The 18,587-nt window shown below is 37.8% G+C and overlaps 1 protein-coding gene across 9 annotated transcripts in view; it reads left to right on the top strand.

Moving 5' to 3' along the window:
* Positions 1-18,587, top strand: part of PPP2R2C (protein phosphatase 2 regulatory subunit Bgamma) — a 168,253-nt gene that overhangs the window by 134,938 nt on the left and 14,728 nt on the right. For all 9 annotated transcript variants that reach the window (XM_048941497.1, XM_048941506.1, XM_048941501.1 and 6 more), the window contains one exon: positions 8,743-8,907. In XM_048941497.1, the coding sequence (XP_048797454.1) occupies positions 8,743-8,907 (165 nt within the window). The remainder of the gene's footprint in view (positions 1-8,742; positions 8,908-18,587) is intronic.

Genomic DNA, 18,587 nt, shown 5'->3' with positions numbered 1-18,587 from the left:
CAGTCTACTTGGCTCAGTTGTTTTTCTGACTGTAGCAAACAAATAACTATGTTGTACCAGGAATGTGATTTCAGGTGCCATGATCTCAAACTTTCTCAAGTGTTAAAGAGAGAAAGAGCACTCTGTAGAGCTGAAAGTAATCTGAACAGCATCAGATAGGTTTCCATTTTCACCTTAGCATCTCATTAGAATTTTTAGGTTTTATCTGCAATCTGAGATCGCTCAGCAAAGAGGGGCGTGGGAACTGTTACAAAGAATATTGCAGGAATGTAGGGAGGAATTGCAGCTAAAGGGTTGCATCATAGAACTGATTCTCACCTAAGGAGCACTCAAATCTTAGCGCAGTGCGGCTGCAGTCAGTGAAGTTATTCCTGCAGAAATAGGTAACAGGATCCAACCCAAGGTTTATTGTCCTGCTAATTTTATTTCTTCAGCTGAGCAGTTTTAATCCGTATGGTATCATTGCGGAAGCTTTTAAACTGCATGTTTCTGTTTCCCTCTGGATTAATTTCTCAAAGCATTTTAAAAGTGAGCCATTCTCTGTTATCACAGGTGCAGGCGGTGTATCCAACTTGAAACACAAGTGTTAGGAATTTATTGAAAGTTAGACAAAAAAAACATTTATGCAGTCCTAGGTACAATTATATGAAAAGATAATGTATAAATAATTCAATTGACTCTGCCAGAGGGGAGAATTCTTTTAAATGGGCCTAATTATTCTCATTCCCTTGTGAGTTTGGACTTGAAATTAACCTTGCAAAACACAATCTTTTGTGGACTATTAACATAAAGAAGAAGAAAATGTTACTGCTGTGTTCATCAGCTAAAATCTTTTAGCTCAAAGACCTCCCATAGAAGAATAGAGATGTAATGAAAATGCCCACGCACTCATCTCAGCATTGAAAGCCATATAGACTGCACTTCTGAGTCCTGAAACCCTGATAGCTTTTTTTTTTTTGCTGTTGAGGTAGCCAGTGTACTTCTTGTTAGGGTAGACATTTCAGTTTCTCTTGTCTGCTCTCATAATAATCACTGGGAAAGATTGTACTATTGCCATTATATATGAAATTACAATACTTTCCATTTAGGGAGTTCACTTTCAGGGCCTTTTGGAGTGAAAATGCTCTTGTAAATAAAACCCATATTAACTTATATAAGATGAGAAGACCAGAGTTAAAAATACACCTGTTATGACAGTTTTCATACTGAATAGAGTTATGTGACTTATCTGGAATCAGTCTCCTGAAGAGATTAAGCAAACAACCGTACGGCTGTGGATATCAAACTCCTTTCCCTCAAAGAATAATATTGCTGTTCAAAACCTCAGGAATCCGTGATTCTCTGCAATGCCTAGAGGGGAAGCTGATGGGCATTTTTGTAAATCTTTCAAAAGATTAATCAGCTAGGTCATAGTCCTGTTAGAAGGTGTGTTATGTGTGTTAATTGAGATGATCTTAAAAACTTTCACTCTGGAGATTCTCATGAGGGTTTGTTCCTTATTTTCATTTTCACATTGCTGATTTTCAAGGATTTCTTGGCAGTGCAAAGTGCTTGCAGGCAGAAACATCGCAATAAAATCTGAACTGAAGCCTTTGTCAGTATTTTTAAAGTAATTATTTTTCAGAAACATTTAGATATTTTAAAGATAGATTGTTTTGTTTTACTGCTTCTGTAGTATATATGCATGGAAGAAGAGAACACTATGCTCTAAAAGACCTATTTTTAGGTAGCTGAACTGTGCAAACAGTGAATCTTTGAGTTCAAATATAACTTCAGTAAAAATGTGGAATACTTTTATATATGGCACAAATACTGCTGCTCTGGGGATTTCTGTAAAATATTTCTGTAAGGTATGTGAACGAATAAATTGCATACAGGGAAAGAAGAAACTCCACCAAAATCCTTTAAAGAGTCTGTACCCTCCAGCTAGAAACTCTGCATCTGCCTCTTAAAAGACAGATCTTCCCAAGATGCATGAGATTTTAATAGGTGTCAAGAAATAAATTTATTGATAGTATTCTCTGTTACTGCATAGACTTTTTAAAAAGTGTTATTTCTACTTGCCTATAAATCCCTGGCTATTCTAAGATGCAGTTAAGGAAGTTATATATGCTGTACTTCTCTGTACTATAGGAGACTGGACTCGGCAAATGAAGAGGCTCCTTCTCAGTTCTCTTTTAAACATCTCATTCATTTCAGGATAATACATTTGTCAACGATGAGATGATTTTGCCACAATTTATAAATTTTCCTTGCTTTATTGTACTGAAGTTGTGCCCTTTCTTGCAGCCCTGGCTGGTGTGTAACACATGGTGCCATTTGCCATACCGTAGAAAAAACTGCTGCCTAACAGAAGCTGAGCTAGGTGACTTTCATAGGTCTTTTTCCAGTGATATTTTATACACACTTGAAGTGTTGCTGATATCTGCTAGGTTTCAAATGCAATGTTCAGCATCTCACAGTAGTTTCAGACAAATCATAATTAATTAACATGCAAATATATCAACTGAATACTACTTTCCAACCTTTCAGTGGTAGAGTACTATGGACTGAAAACTCCAGATGTGCTTTTAAGCGCAGGTCTTGTGTTGACTCATCCACTTAATTTTGCTCTCAGCTGCATGCATCTGCAGATAATGATTTTGTTGCTTTTGAAAATTTGGATATGCATATGGTTACAGATAAAACAGGCATGTGAGTGTGTCTCCAGATGAAAAGGCAGGCATTTTGTTCTAAGAAACAAGCTGAAGATTCAGTTTTTAATTACATCAACATTTTCCAGTAGCTACTTTAACTTTGTTATTCTTTAAGAAAATTAGTGGTTGCAATATGCATGAGCAAGCCTATCTATGAGAAAATTTGGATCTGATTTGCACCGTTGCATCTCTAAAAGACAAATGTAATAAGGCTCTGAATATCCACCTCTATTCTCTTGCTAGGTTTTATGATGTTAGGAACATAAATAGAGAACAAAATTGGACAAAAATCGGACTGAAGCCTTAGCTATCAGACTGTGAGGAAATTCTTGCACTAAGAGTTCTGTGCTGAGCATGTGTGATGCCATTGCCCATGGAGCACCATCATGAGTTAAGAGAGTTCAGAGATCTCTGTTAGCGTTACCTCATCTATTCTTTGTATGCACTTTGTACTTGCTCTTTATATAATGACCAGTCTTTTTAACTTTGTGTTTACCTGGCACCTAACATAATTGTCCATGGGTTGGTTTTCCAGGTTGAGCTGAAAGACTTGTAGCAATTTTACTATTTCTCTATCTATCTCATAATCCTAATATGAAGAAAAATACAGGAAAAAAAAAAAAAGCTGTCAGAAGCCTTTGTTCTATCATAATGGCACCAGCTAAATGCCTTCAATGGAAACATTTTGTTGCCAATCAACATCAGCAAATCCCCATCCGTGTGTGAGGTGGCTGCCAGAATTCCCAGCTCCAGTTTGATATCTTGAAGAATCATTGTTGTATGGACTGTGGAATTTAAAAATGGAATTGGGCTGACCTTGTACTACTAAGTCATTTTCACAAATGGATCAATACCTTGCATTAGCAGATATTAGGTACAAGACAGCTTGAAGGAGCAAACACTTATGCAGCAGTTTCTTTTTTCGTGGTTCAGAAGAGTAAAATGGCACAGACAACATAATTGCAACTCCCTGGGCTTTTAATAAAACCCATATAGCACATGCTTTTAGTGGAGCAGTGGGAGAATGTTGCATGATAAAAAGCATTGACATTGGCTATTAGGAGTACTTAGAGAATAAATACTGGGTCATCTCTCTGCCTAAGGTAAGAGACAGAAATTTGACAAACAGGCCAAAATCATTAACCTATTGATAATCCATTCCAGAAGTCCTTGACTCTTGGACAAAGAGATTAAAAAGCTGGAATCTATCCAGTAGCATCCTTAGTGTTGTGACATGCCTACTGCAGAATTGTCCTTCAACAGTGTAAACATATGTTACATCTTTAAGGAATGAGAAGAAACAGTGAGAGGATAGCTATTAAAAAGTTAGGGCTCTCTTCTGCCTTTCGTAGTAAATTGATGTAATCACATCGTGCATGCTGAGGCCTGATCCTTTCTCTGCTCTCTGCAGATGCAGCCTGCAAGCAAACTGAGTATTTGGAATGAATTCCCTCAGTTGACACATGGTATAGGAATGATATAACCACCATGTAGGAAGTGTAAAACTGGTAGAGCTTGATTTGTAAGCATCACAGTTCCCTCCTTATAATGAAAATTGTGTGCACTAAATTACTAACAGAAGAAATCACTTGGAGAAATGCTTATATTAAAAGTGTAGAGCCTCAACAGGACCACAGCAATCAATTACCCTAAACTGAAGCCCTGGCAGCTTCCATGAATTGCTATTGATTTCAGCTCCTAGTCAGTGAATATTTCTAGGTCTAGGCTAGGATGTAGGTGTGAGATGCAGACAAAATTAGGAGCTGGAACAGACCTCTGTGGAAAACACAAGTAATAGCCAAGTCTGGAAGGATGTGCTATGCTGAATTTTATTTTTTGAAAGTGCTTACAAATTTAAAAAGAAAACAAATCCCACTCAGGGGTAAAAATAAAGTGACAAAACAGCATATATTGAAATAAAAAGAGGATTTTTTTTTTCTTATGAAGTTACTAAGGAAAATTCTGTCTGACTTCCTAAATAAAGCCTCTCCTGCATTGCAGTTGAGATGCAGTTAAATTCTTTTCTGCAGCCTGAATGTGAATATGCCAGTGATTTCCTTCCTTCAGCGAACATGCAGAAGATACAAAAATGAATCCAAATGAATGCAACTAGGAATAAGTCCTTTATGTGCTGTATCTTCTGAGTTGTAAGTTTGTTATCTACAAGATTTGGTTTCTGATAGTATTCCTTGTTGGTTTCTAGAAGATGAAGCAGCTGTTTCTTTATGCATACTGTTCACTTCAAAGGGAATTTAATCTGTTTTGAGGAAAGAGCTATGTATCCATTATCATACAGGGAAACTCATTCTGGAACCTGTTTTGCTCAGCAGGAGCCCTGTGTATTTTCCACTGTCTCGTAATACATGTTCTGGCATGAGCATTAAGCACACATGCTCATGTATGCTCTGGCTGATCAAATGGAGAAGTCTGATCAGCTGACATTTTGGATCAAGGTGAGGGTTATGGTTGTAACCTGCACTAGAAGAAACTTCATGGAGCGGCTTCTCGCAGAGGCATCTCACATTTTTCTGCTTGACTAGTGGCCCAGAGGCAGTGGAACAAATCATCTTCGTCCTGTTGTCCTCATTTTATTATCAGCTGCGCAACAGCAGCACAAATGGAATACAGCTGATCATACAGTGTAACTGAATTCTGCACTCAGATTGCATCCCTCCAACTGCGTGTTGTTGCGCATTGTTAATTGTGCTTTTCCTTAAGCAATAGTGGTGACACCTGGTATATAAGGAGGTGGCAAATAGGTGGTATAGGAGGAACAGAGACTTGTTCTAATGTTAAGGACTGAAAATTCTGCTAATGTATTCCCTATAGCTGCCAAGGCACCAGATCAGCCTTCTCTTAGTGCAATCTGCCAGGGCTGGAAATTCCTCCTTGGCAAGCCTGTATGAGAGTGAAAGCAGTGTGAAGACCTTTCTCATTTTCTGAGGGAAATTCCTGTTCAGGCCCAGTAGCACTAAGGTCTGTTGTTTTTTTTCTTTTAAGGACAACAGTTATATCCCTGTGCACTGCCAATTGTAGGCTGTTAAGTCATTCATTCTCTTTGAAAGTGTTGGTCTTTATGTTTTTTTTGCACACCTTGGAAATGCATCACATGGTGTGGTAGACTAGGACTCAAATGTGACTTTGATGCTTGACATGTGGGTGAACTGAGGGAGAAGGACTGCGACCTGATCCAGACATCTTTCCATGAGATAAAATTGCAAGGGAAGCCATTAGTTTAGAAGTGGCTCTATAGCTTTCTGACATTAGAATACTTTTCAGCAATGACATTTTCATTTAATCAATTTCTGCCAAATATCCTTTTCATTGAGCTCTGCTAGTTCACCAAATGGCAGATTTCTGAGCAACATTGTCAGGGCCAAGTTTTTAGATATTTTCCTGCTGAGAGACATTGTGTTTAAAAAGGGGAAAAAAAGGGAAGATGGAAAAATGGAAATGCAGTGTCTCATGGGAGATGCTTGCCCATGTCATACTAGTTTAAATACAGTTTCCACACATCACATGTCAAGCTGTATTTGATTGTTTTCAAATAGATGGCAAAAATCACAAGAGGAGGAAAATATTCTTTTGTGTGACATGCTCTTCATTTGATACATTGGGTTTTATAGCTGTCAAAGCAAAAGCTGTTTTTCCTTCTATTGCTTGGAGTATCTTCCACAGCTCTCTATTCCTTTGATTATTCCCCTTAATACAAGTGTTAGTTGTTTTTTTTCTAAATCGGATGAAACAATGAATTTCCTGTGGTGCATTTTCTCCATGATCCTCAGTAGGCAATGAGTTTTTTCCTCAGTGGAGATTTAGATCACATCTGGAAATACAGTCTGTTTAAAGTATTTTATGCTTTTCTGGCAGGCAAATGGAATGCTTAATTTCATTATTCAGCATAGGGTTATTCATTTTATACAATGAAGGGAAATTTGTCAACATTGTCCACAACATCCAGAAAAATGATACTTACCATGACTCTTCACATACTCTATTTATTTTTTATATCTTTCTCATTGCTCAGCAATAATTCATCTCTGTGCTGAGAGGTGAAATTCTTGTATTGAGTTACTATAATTTCTCTGAACTCCTGAAAGCAATTCAATCACTGAATGCAATTGCTTTCACTTAAATGTATTTCTTGAGACAGATATACAAAACACAAATAACTGAATAAAGGTTATTTTTCTTCCTATTAATTTTCAAGACGATTTAGTGATAATTTATAAGATTAGGTAAATCAATGTAGCTACATCTTAATATTCATTGCACTAGTATTAATCATGGTGGATTATTGGAGATGGATGTGAAAGTGCAAGAGGGAATGCAGTTGAAGTGAAATATTAATTCATTTCCCAGTTGTTATTGAATGTCACGAAGTATTTATAATCTTGCTGATGCTTTGCTTTTAAAATCATGTGGTGTAAAATAGTCAGTGTGTGGTATTTGTTTATGCAGAGTCCTCAAAATAATTATCTCTGAATCTTTTGTATTGTTATGTTTAATTCTACTGCAGTGTCTCTAAATCTGCATTTTTGGAAAGATGAAAGTACAGAATATAAAGTTGGTGATGGACTCAACCTTACTCCCGCAGAAATCAATTAAAAATCTTTCATTAGGAAATGTGAACAGAGGGAACTGAAACCAGCCCAGTATCCCTGAGACATGATTTCTCTTGCCATTGGTAAAACAGATTTTCTCATTTATCTTATCCTCTGAGTTGTTTAAATTTTGAATGTCAGCTGATTCAAATTTTATGTTTGGGGAATCCAGGCACTGAGATGATCCGGGGTTAGAGAACTGAAGTGGGGCTCAATAGATTTGAGTTTGTTCTGTCGTGCATTTCCCATGTGATCTTATGCAAATCATTTTCTGTCTCTCTGAGCCTCATCAGCAAAATAGGGTAATGTTACTCTTCTTCATCTTCCAAGGATTTGTTAACATTTGGATGGCTTATCTACAGTGGATTATCTAACGGCCATGTGAAAATGCACAGTCTTATGTAAATACACTGCTTTACATATGCACTCTTCTTTCATTTTATATATACTGCTTTCTTAGAGCTTTCTCATGAGACTCTTTCATTCTTTATCAGCAATCTTCCACAGGCTGGCCTTCTCAAAATAAATGCTTGCTGGGTTACTCCCCAAAGTAGGTAGCATGTATGGGTGGATACATACTGGGAAGGCCTCGAGTGAGTTGCACTTGATGAGGATAATATCTGGGGTTCCAACTGACAGATCTGTGCTTGGGAAACTACATTTTGGTGTTTCTTTTGTTCCAGATTATGTCCACTTAAATGATCCAGATGTATTGTTCTTGATTACAGAAATTAATATTGATTTCAGTATTGAGCATCTTTTATGTGAAAAGAAGAATAAAATTTCTAATACTTTTGCAAGTATTAGAGTCCGAGCAGTAAAATCAACACTGTGCTCAATTTTGTTTTGCAAAACTTTTTTTTTTTTTTTTTTAAAGTAAATGATAATATTAGATATGTACACAAAATTGTTTGGCTAAGTTCTGGTTTTGTACACATTTACCTTTGCAAAAACATGTTTGTTGTTTGAGGCTTTTAACTTACGGCACAAACACTGTTTAGATTCAGATGCCTGTTTATAAAACCCAGCGAACCTTTCCTGGAGTGAGCAGGTCTGAGTTGTACATTGTTCTCTATCCATCAGTGTTATCTGGGGTACAGCAGTAATGTCAATGTCAAATACAGGAGATTTAGCTACCTACTCTCACTTGGTTTAATGAAGGTGGGAATTCCAAATCTTAAATACTATTTATTTGATTTCTCTATGTACATAGCATGGACAAATGTTGACTACTCATGACATCTGCTGTAGAACTGTTATCCAGTAGTGGTTTTTGGATTCTGTCTGGATGAGACAAACAAATGCCCCGTCTAGAACATCTCTATCTAAGAGTATTAAGTTTATGGATGCTGTTTAGATCACTATGCTTCCTTCAAGAAGGCTGTAAGAGTCATAAACAACCTGCAAACAACTCAATTTTCCTTAATGAAACTTCCGTTCAGACATTGTAGATATAAAGCCAGCCAATATGGAGGACCTGACAGAAGTAATTACAGCCTCTGAGTTTCATCCCCATCACTGCAATCTCTTTGTCTACAGCAGCAGCAAAGGCTCCCTGAGACTCTGTGACATGAGAGCATCAGCCCTCTGTGACAAACATTCCAAGCGTAAGTCCTTCCTTATGTTTATTGTACTTTGTGTCGATCCCTTCCATCCTCAACAAGTTTGTGATTAATCAGGCAACTCAAATAAAAACCCCTAGAAACAAAAACCACCCAAAGCCACCATATTGTGTTCTCATAGAAGATGTCATGTCTTAATGTGATTTTATATAGCGTGTAAGACTTTGAGATGTAGCCTCTAATTCACAACCACTTGTGTTTGAAGCCTACCTAAGAACAAGTAGAGCGTGAGGCTGTCCTCAAACAAAGGGATGAAGGAAAATGTGTGTTTGTAATGTCTTGCTGGTAAGACAGAATATAAGCTATGCCACCATTATCCTGGCAAGCCCAGGTGCTTTTCCTTATGCAATCAATCTTTTTATTCCTTATCTTCTAAGACTGAAAAACAGCAGACATTGTGTCATGTGGTGGTTTCCAGTGAGGAGCTGAGAACCTAATGAGCTGTGGTGGTTTTGCATTAGGCACCTTAAGGACTGGACTTCTAGAACACTTTTATCTCACAGAATCAGGTCTTCACTGTCTTTGGCAATGTTCAGTCATTGGGAAGGAAATCTGGGAGAAACTTTCTTAGTGCAGGGGTCATGTAAGTGGTTTTGTATCAGTTTGTATCTGAACCTTTTGAGGTAGGTGGGCCTTATTAGTAGGACAGGGAAAAGAAAATACTTGAAGATTTAAGTGAGACTTAAGCGCTGCGTAATTTAGCACAGTTATTTTTTTTTAACTGAAATAAATATAGTAAAGAGTCTAGGGGAAGACCTTTTGGCTGCAAGGAGTACTGCACGTGCTCAGAACCTCTTAGGTTGTGATTTCCAACTGAAGAAAATAAACTTTCAGGACAAGTTGCTAAGTGTTTTACTTTCGTTAGCTCTATGCCCTCATACATGCAGGAGGAATCATTACTATGAAGTAAAAGGCAAGCACAGTCTGACCTGTTGCATTGTTGTGAGTTATCCTGTCCCATAATACTTTCATTTCTTCCTACTAATATGTCCTTCTTGCCCCTGTAATTCAGTGCCATGTGCCAATCATAACTTATTAAAACAAGAATACAGTAACCCTCGATGAAAGAAGGCATTTTATGCCAGAAGGGAGTTCAGGGTCGAATGGTCTTTGATTAAACCCTATTTTCCAGATCTGTGAGTTAGAAAATAGCCATTTAATGTAGCATTGCTGCAATAAGTCAAGCTCATTGAGAAGCCAAGTGTGTAGAGCATGTACAGTACAAAATTGAGAAGGTAATAGTAGAACTTTCAAAGCATTAAAAGGAGGAAACCTATTGATTGGAGTGATTTCAATATAGATCTCAGAAGCATGCAAAACTGATGATGTAAAGACTGTAGCAACCAGAAAGGATGTATCTTTGGAATCAAACAATCTGGGAGATCAAATGCTTGCATGATCACCTCTCTAGTACATTCTTGTTGCATCTGATTCCTCTTTACTGTTGTTTTGTACATGGTTACATGCATGATTGACATCTTACTCGCCTAGCTCAACTTCTCTTCATGCCTTTCATACTCATGACTGGCATGACTTTCCAAACAAAACAGCTATGACTAGAGTCACTGTAAACTCTCGTGTTCTCCCATGCAACTCTACTTTCTTCAGTCAGTCTCATTTCATGACAATCTGTACTTCAGATGCTGTTCTGAGATTGTGGTGAGCATATGCATTTTTAGGGATAAAAGACCCAATATTACCTATAAAAATACCTGGATGCTGAGGATATGTTGTGAACTTCTGGTTTTATTTTTTTCCAAGACCTTTTGTTATACAAATCTCTATGGTTAGGCTGGTGTCTCCTGCAGCTTTTGGAGGAAGGGCCCCTCCATTTCTGCAAGTCTAGAGCATGCTACAAGTAATACTGTGTTATACTATACAAATAAATATAGTATATATTTATATACTATATATTTATATACTTTATATATTTATACTATATAAATAAATGTCAAAGTTAATATCTGTAGTAGAAATCACTGGCATAGGATGTTAATAAATTATACTGTTGTTGAAGATTTCTGTTTTGCTAAATTCAGTGGTGAAATCTCTCTATTCAGCATCAGTGACAGCAATGCTACATGGTTTTCCATATTAATGTTTTATGGCTCTGACATGGAAGAGACTTCTGTATCTGCTTATCTTTGGTGCCTGGGCTGAGATTGATTAGCAAGCTGCCAATCTGTATGATGAGCTGTAGTGGGAACCTCTGTCCCACAGAAAAACTGTCTCAAACTACCAAATCCATCCATAAGGCATTGAAAGAATATCAGGTCAGTAGCTGAGTTTTAAATGGTCTTTGAGATACCGATAAGGTGTGATAAAATATGTTATTTTTCTAATAGACTACCTGAAACTGCTTCTTATAACACATCTTTAATAGATCATACAACGTCGGGTGAGCAATCAGAAGCAAAACATGTGGCCATTACAAATGGATATCCAGGAGAGCCCAATCTGCAACTGTGGGAGAGATACATACATAATACTGCTTCATTTTATTGTCAGACTTGGCAAATAGTAGGAGATAGATAGTTCCATCAAAATTTTCTGGAGAGGGGCATAAAAAAAGACTCATAACCCTTCTTATTTAGAACATTAGAGGAAAAAAGTGTTTTTGCAATCTGTGGGATTACAGGTAAAGATTTAAAATGATTACGAAAGTCAGACTCCAGCATGAAGAAATGGGGAAATGATTTAAATATTATGGAAGAAGATCAATATTTATATCAATATCACAATATTCATCTAAATAATACGGGATAATGATGTTTTTTTTTGAGGTGTAATTCAGGCAACGTGTGACAGTGCAGTGTATAAAGGCAGTATGCAGGGAATCTGTGAGAGCTGGAAAACTAGGGGAGCTAACAGCTGAAATAACCTCACTGTTAGAGCAGCCAGCTAGGAGCATCCAAGCAACAGAGGAACCTGTCCCTAATTCCAGAAATTGTCATACAAAATATTCAGTTAATAAAGACAAGTTAGAGGCTATTGATGCATTATGATTCTCCTGAATGAAGAATTCTTGCAGCAATTTAAGGCACAACTGTTTGATTAATGAATAGTTGCTAATTTGTTTTGTCTCACTAATGCTGTGTTCAGAATTCCTTATGAATGTGCTGGGAGATACATTCTTCCAAACAGCTGTTAGACTAGGTAGGTACATACTGCTGTTTCAGCACATCATGCATTGAAGCAACCAGTGAGAGAAAACAGCTTGAGCATGTGAATCTGGAAAGAAATGAAAAGAAGTGAAAGAAATTTTTCAAGAGTTTATCAGAATTACTAAGCTCAGAATTAAGAGGAAAATGGAAACTGTATATTTATGCAGCATGGAAATTTAAGTCACTGGAGTATAACTCTTATTGATATTCAGTGTAATAGCCTTAATATCTTAAGAGTTATTGCATACTTTAGAAGATGTAATCTGCTTAAATGTGATATGTTGCTTTAAGCATTTTTTTAGTGTTCATTTCTTAATGTCTTTGTAGACTAAAAAATTGTTTCCAATTATCCATTGTCCACGTGCAAAATTTAGAAAAAAAATATTTCAGAGAAAAAGGGGGTTCAGTTTCAGATTTATTGCCTCTATTTCCATAGTGGTCTCTAGAATAGAAACTTGGGGTCATCCTCCCCCTTATTTGAAGTAGGGGATCATTTACAGATGACAGGCAGTCCTAGCAGTCATCTTCTCTGGAGTCCTCCTGCAAAGTGCAAAGCATTACTGCTGTAAAACCATAACAGTTAATTGATGTCTAAAAGGTGTAAGGTGGTCTTCAGAGCAATGCACAGTGAACTCCAGGTTTGGTTTGGGACCAGATTATGCGGTGGTGTCCTTTGCTTTCCATGAGAGCCCTTGACCACATTTTTAGTTGAAATTTGGACGTGAAAGTGCCAGCCCTTCCATTAGGAGAAATTACACTATCTTACCAGCCTGGCAGTTGACTGAGTTTGGTTATCCAATGGTTTTTTTAGAGATTGTCTTGATTTTAAACTTCAGAATTCTGGACTGTGGAAGCAGCCAAAACAGAAATCAGGGAGGATATATTTGAATGTGTTGAATTTAAAAAGTTAAATGAGTGATATTTACTAACCTTTTAAGGGAGATTGCAATTACAGAGACAAGGCAGCTTTCAGACTTCTAACTGAATATGGATTATCTTTCATTTGCAACAGAGAACAACCAGAAGTACAAAAAAGCCTGTGACAGAGTATCCCTGCTGGATTTGCTAATTAATATTGACCTTTTCAAATGAATGATGCTTATTGTATGACTGGAAAAGAGACAACTTGTTTTTCTTTTATGTGAGCTTTACATTGGAAATAACGCTTTTTATTTCTGCATCTGGTTTCATGTCAAATTACCATCTGAGGGAGAGACAGCCAGCATTCTCCCTTTGTGCACTGAGAAGCTGCTGTCAAAGTAATGTCCATTTGGGCAAAATCTGCAAGGTTTTGAATGACAGGAAGGGATCTTATGTGAGCTTCCTTGATGATTTAATCCCACGCTTTAACAAAAGTTTGTTCCCCTTATCCTACTTCTGGATCTGTTTTTAAGTGTGCGCTACAAAGGCGTAGTCATTGATGCTTTTATATACCAAGGGAAGAACTGTGCCTATACCCTGATAATTTTGTAATTATGACTACTACTCAGGATGTGTTCTAATTTTACACATGGTAAATACGTGCTGGATTGGATCTTTCCTTGTGCAGGAATCTTGTTGAAATGTAGTAGAAGATTGCCTTTAGCATGGGCTCCAGAGCTTCCATTCTGCTCAGTTTATATGGAAGTATAATAAAGACATTCAAAATATGGTAGTGAAGATGAGGAAATGCTTCTGCAGAAATACAATTATGTCTGTATAGTGTTTCCTCCAGTTATGCAAGATATGTTAAAATTAAATCAGAGTAAGAAAAAGACTGATTTATGTACTTCTAGCTATCAAACAGTAGGAAGAAAGAAAAGCCTGAAGCAGTGGTGAATGATTTATGATTGAAGAGGTTTCATTAACCCCTCTCCCCCAACTACACACAGATAAAGCAAATAATTGCTGTAAGATTCTTTTAATTATTCAGACTATTAAAATTTCTGTCTTGTTTGCTTAATTTTTTAATAGCAACAAATACTGCTTTTCAATACCTCTTGAAATCAGCATTATTTTTTCAAGATCCTGTTTCAATGGGGAAAAAAAATCACTTATTGCTCACCTTGTACATCAAGATTGGAAAGACTTATGCATGAATTTGGCTGTACAGGAGTAGTTTCATGTTCCATTACCTTCCACAGCATTGCTCACAACACACAGCATTAAACAAGCAAGCAAGTCTTTGTGAGACTGAGATTTAAAGATGATTGTTCCTCCAGATTAGCCTCACGTTTTTTTCAATTCCTTGCTCTTTTAGCACCATTTCTCTTTATTAACAAACTCACTGGCAAAGTTACATTAATGTAAGCAGCTCCATAGTGAAGCTCCCACCCACTGATCCTTAGCTATTGATCTGGCTTTGCCTTTCAGCACTAATGCACCATCCCTTGTGGTTTGTGACAAGCTGCAGCAACTCGCCACAGATGGTAAAACAGATTCTTAAATATCGATTTGAGGCTCCACTTCTAAAAGTCAGATTCTCTAGAGGTATTGATGAGGAGCCCAGTTTTAATAACAGGTCACTGGATAAAGGAATGCTCTGCGGTAGGTGGAATTTCAGACTTGAGGTGTGGGGGTGGCACCTGAAACCCTTGCTCAGAGAAGGACAATGATGAAAAGGGCGTGAAGAGCTGCCCTCTGAATTTTATAAAAAGAAAAAGAAAATCAAATTTAAAAAGAAGGGGTTTTTTTCTTTTTTCTTTTTTTTTTTTGTTTGAAAGAGGATGAGCAATACAGAACGACTGACCGTTGTGGTTTAACCTGGCAGGTGGCTCTGCACCACATGGTCGTTTGCTAACTACCCCCTTCCCAGTGGGATGGGGAGAGAATTGAAAAGAAGAACCCACAAAGTGGAATGCGTGGGTTGGGATAAAACTGTTTACTAAGATAGAGAAAAAGAAAAGGAATATTACGACGTGTATGTCATAATCCTTCTCTTTGTATGTATATTCTTGTTATACATGTATATAACAATACACAAGGAATTGCTCACCATCCTGACAGATGCCAGATGCACAGGTGGGTTGTCTGAACAGCATACAGTAAGACATTCAGAGGTGGTGAAGATAAATAATAATGGTAAATCAAACTATCATCATAAGCAGTGAAACTAAAAAGGCATGAAGATACCATGGAGGGAGCACTGCAGCTGATTTTAGTTTGCTTGTAATGAACTCAGGAACATTTTAGTATGAAATCCTGAAGTGGATTTAAAACTGCATATTAATGACTACCTATGGGTAAACCAGAGGTCTTGCCAGCTCTGAAACAGAAAATATAAGAATGGAGCAAATATATAATCTTTACCCTTTGTAGTTTACTGTTGAAAACTTGAGGTTCAGGGACACTAGCAAGATTGAATTTACGAGCATTTCACAGTTGTGCGTTTATTTTTGAGCCTGTATATAATTTTTTTACCATTCCCAATATCTGTCAGTGAAATCTCCTGAACTTAATGAGGCGTAGTGTGGAGAAATGTCTGCTCCCACCTGTTCTGTTCTTACCCTTTCCTAGTTCCCCTTGCTGACCCCTGCTTGATGATTGGAACAGACATATACAAGGGTACCTGTCCTTCCTTATCCATCCATCCTGTGCCACTCAAAATTACAGACCACTCAAAGCAGCCTAGACTGAGGGTTCCCATTCTATTTAGCTGTTCTGTGCTCATTTGATGCTTTTGGTGATTGCTGTTGCCTGTTTTTGTGTCTTTGGTCCTTTCCCAGTTTAGAGATAAGACCAGAACTAAGCGTAACTCAAGCTGTGAGCAAATTGAATCTAAATGGCACACATGCACAAAAAAAATAACGTTGGTTTCATGTTTTCTGTGGTGGAAAATAGTTTACAAAAAAGTGTTCATACTTTTATGTAACTTTGACATTTAGCTTAGTTTTTGGGCAGATCACAGCTTTCCTGGGAATCTGTGCTAATTCGCCATCTAAATTTATTAGTGTGTGTCAGTCAGTGGTAAGATTTTAGCTTAGAGTCATATTTTATAAGAAAGTTTTCATTAATATAACCATGTAGTCCAGGAAAAAAAAAAAAAAGGATGTTTAAAAATTCTTGTTTATCAAGAGAGCATCTTGGCTCTTGACTCTCTGGTAAGCTGCCTGGCTGCGCTGTTCAGAAGGGCAAGATTTCTCCATTCTCATTACCATTTTCAGCACACTTCTATTAGGTGTTGCAGCCATTTCCATTTGGGATCTGACTGAAAGAGAGAATTTAGGTGAGAAATTGTTCGGCCTGGGACTGCATCTGTTTTCTGTGCTGGTGTGGCTTGAAGCCCGCTGAGAGAATACCTGACCCACTGCCAGTTCGTATGCATCCAGTTGAAAAACACCTATTGTGAGTGTTTGTTTGTAACCTGGAGGTTACCTGCAAGAAGCCCTTAATTCAGCCTAGCTGCAGTCTATGTTCATGGCAGGACAAAGCAAATGATTCCCTTTGTTGTTCCAGCATCTTTCCTGGCTCTGGTCTCTGCAGTCCCCTCCCTATTCATCAGTTGCCCTCCTTTCTTTCTGGAGTTCCCCCAAACTGTCTTCACCAGTGTGTAGCCGTGACCCTTGAGCAGGAGCTGGAGAATGTTGAACATCTGTTAACTGTCTTTGAAAGGGGGCAGGGAGCTGGGAGCTCATGGTGCAGGATTTCCAGGTACTTCAGCCTACGTAATGCCAGATCCTTCGAGTGCCATCGACTGTACGTGTGAAAACTACAGACACTTGTTATTTCAATATCTATGGCAGGTTTTTGTTTGTTTGTTTGTTTTTAAACAGGAGAAGCAGTGAGTAGTCAGTAGTCCAGTTTCACTTTTTCATCCTTTTTTTTGTACAAATAGATGTTCTCAGGGCAGAATACAAACTTTTAACAGTATTCTCTAGGAAGAATCTCAGGAAGGTTTTTGCCCTTAAATAGAATATAGCTGGAAGAGAACCTTTGTTCTATGTTATATTTTATAAGACTGGTTATAATTTTTGTCCTATGAAATTTCTTACCAACTCTGTGAAGCTGCTAAGGCGTCATCCTTAGGTGTTTTTGTTTTCTTTTCAGCTAATCATGTGTTCTGAAATACATGTAGGCATGATTCATCTTTGGTTTTCTTTTTAAATCTCTTTGGCTCTGTAATAGCAAGAAGTTGTTTTTATCCACAGTTGTGCTTTTGGTTTTTGGTAGTAACAGACATCTTCAGGGTTCCTGTTTTCATGCCTCAAGGAGTACACAGTATTATCAGAGCCTTCCCCTTGCCAGCTCTCTTTCTCTCTTTGTTTTGTTTACTGATACTTCACAGTAAACCTCTGCAGTTATCATCAAGTGCTCAGGCCACAATAACAACATTTTGCCAAAGCTTATACTCTACATTTCTCCCCTTCAAAAGCAATGAAAGATTTGTTTAACTGATTATAGTTGGCTTTTCTTTTATGCCATCAAGCCCTTATACATTTATAAATTCCTGTAGAAAATAAAAAGTACCTCCAGATAAACTTTCATCATATCAAATAGATAGCTTTCTTAATCCCTTGCCCCATATTATCTCAGATACTGTTATTGCTTTCCCTTTAATAGATCTTTTATTCTTTGTGCTTTGAAAGACATTATTCACATTTGAATTCGGGAACTATCTCTCTTGCAGCCGTGCTGTGAAGAGCTCATGCTCCTGTTTCATCTGGGTAGGAGTGAAGGCAAGAGGAAAAGGGATGTGAGAGGAGTTCTGAAAATTTTGCTGAGGCATTAGCCTTTAATATAATTAATATAGCATAAAGGATCACCTGTATTCCTTGTGATGATCTGGGGAGGAATACAGGATTGTGTGTGCTGTTTTGGACTGTGACGCTGCACCTACCCTATAAGCCATCTTTAGCATTATTGTTTTTTAAAATTCATGTTACAATCATGTAGTGGATGGGTGATACAGGAGTATAACAGCAAAAGGACTAGCATGGATAGGATAGTATTTCAGAGATGTAAAGGTACTTACCTATCTCTGAAGATCTAGGCTCACAGGAAAGACCCCACAAGGGACGGATCTCCAACCAGAGACATTTCCCCAGTGGCAGTCAGCACTTAAACGAGGTCTAAGAGAGGTGCAGCCAGGCTGCAGCCCTTCAGGTCACACATCTGAATTGCCTTCGCCTGTGCTCTCTAGGCTGACCAGGTCCTTTCCCCAGGTGCTCAATCAGTGGTTCAGGCTGTGACTCAACAGTTACCATACAACATGTGCCAGAATATAGACCCTGTGGTGACTAAAGCTCAGGCCTGCAAACAAAACAGTAATTTTCAGCGGTATTGGTGACTGCATCAAAAATGTGAACTTTTGGAAATGGGATCAACAAAAAGAGAAAAATCTTTTCTGAGGCCACAAGCCTTTTTCTGAGGCTGACGTTATATTTTGTCTATTGCTAGGGTTTCATAGCTGGTTGACTCCTAAAATATCACTTAGTTACAGTCTGCTTGCTGTTCTTCAGTGATGTGTGCAGTGATGCTGTGTGATTGATCACTTTCCTGTGATAAAACTGTAGATATCTGCAT

The sequence above is a fragment of the Lagopus muta genome, chromosome 4 (genome assembly GCF_023343835.1).
Source record: "Lagopus muta isolate bLagMut1 chromosome 4, bLagMut1 primary, whole genome shotgun sequence".
Taxonomy (NCBI): domain Eukaryota; kingdom Metazoa; phylum Chordata; class Aves; order Galliformes; family Phasianidae; genus Lagopus; species Lagopus muta.
The sequence above is the reverse complement of the archived record's forward strand: the minus strand, read 5'-3'. Positions and strand labels throughout refer to the sequence as shown.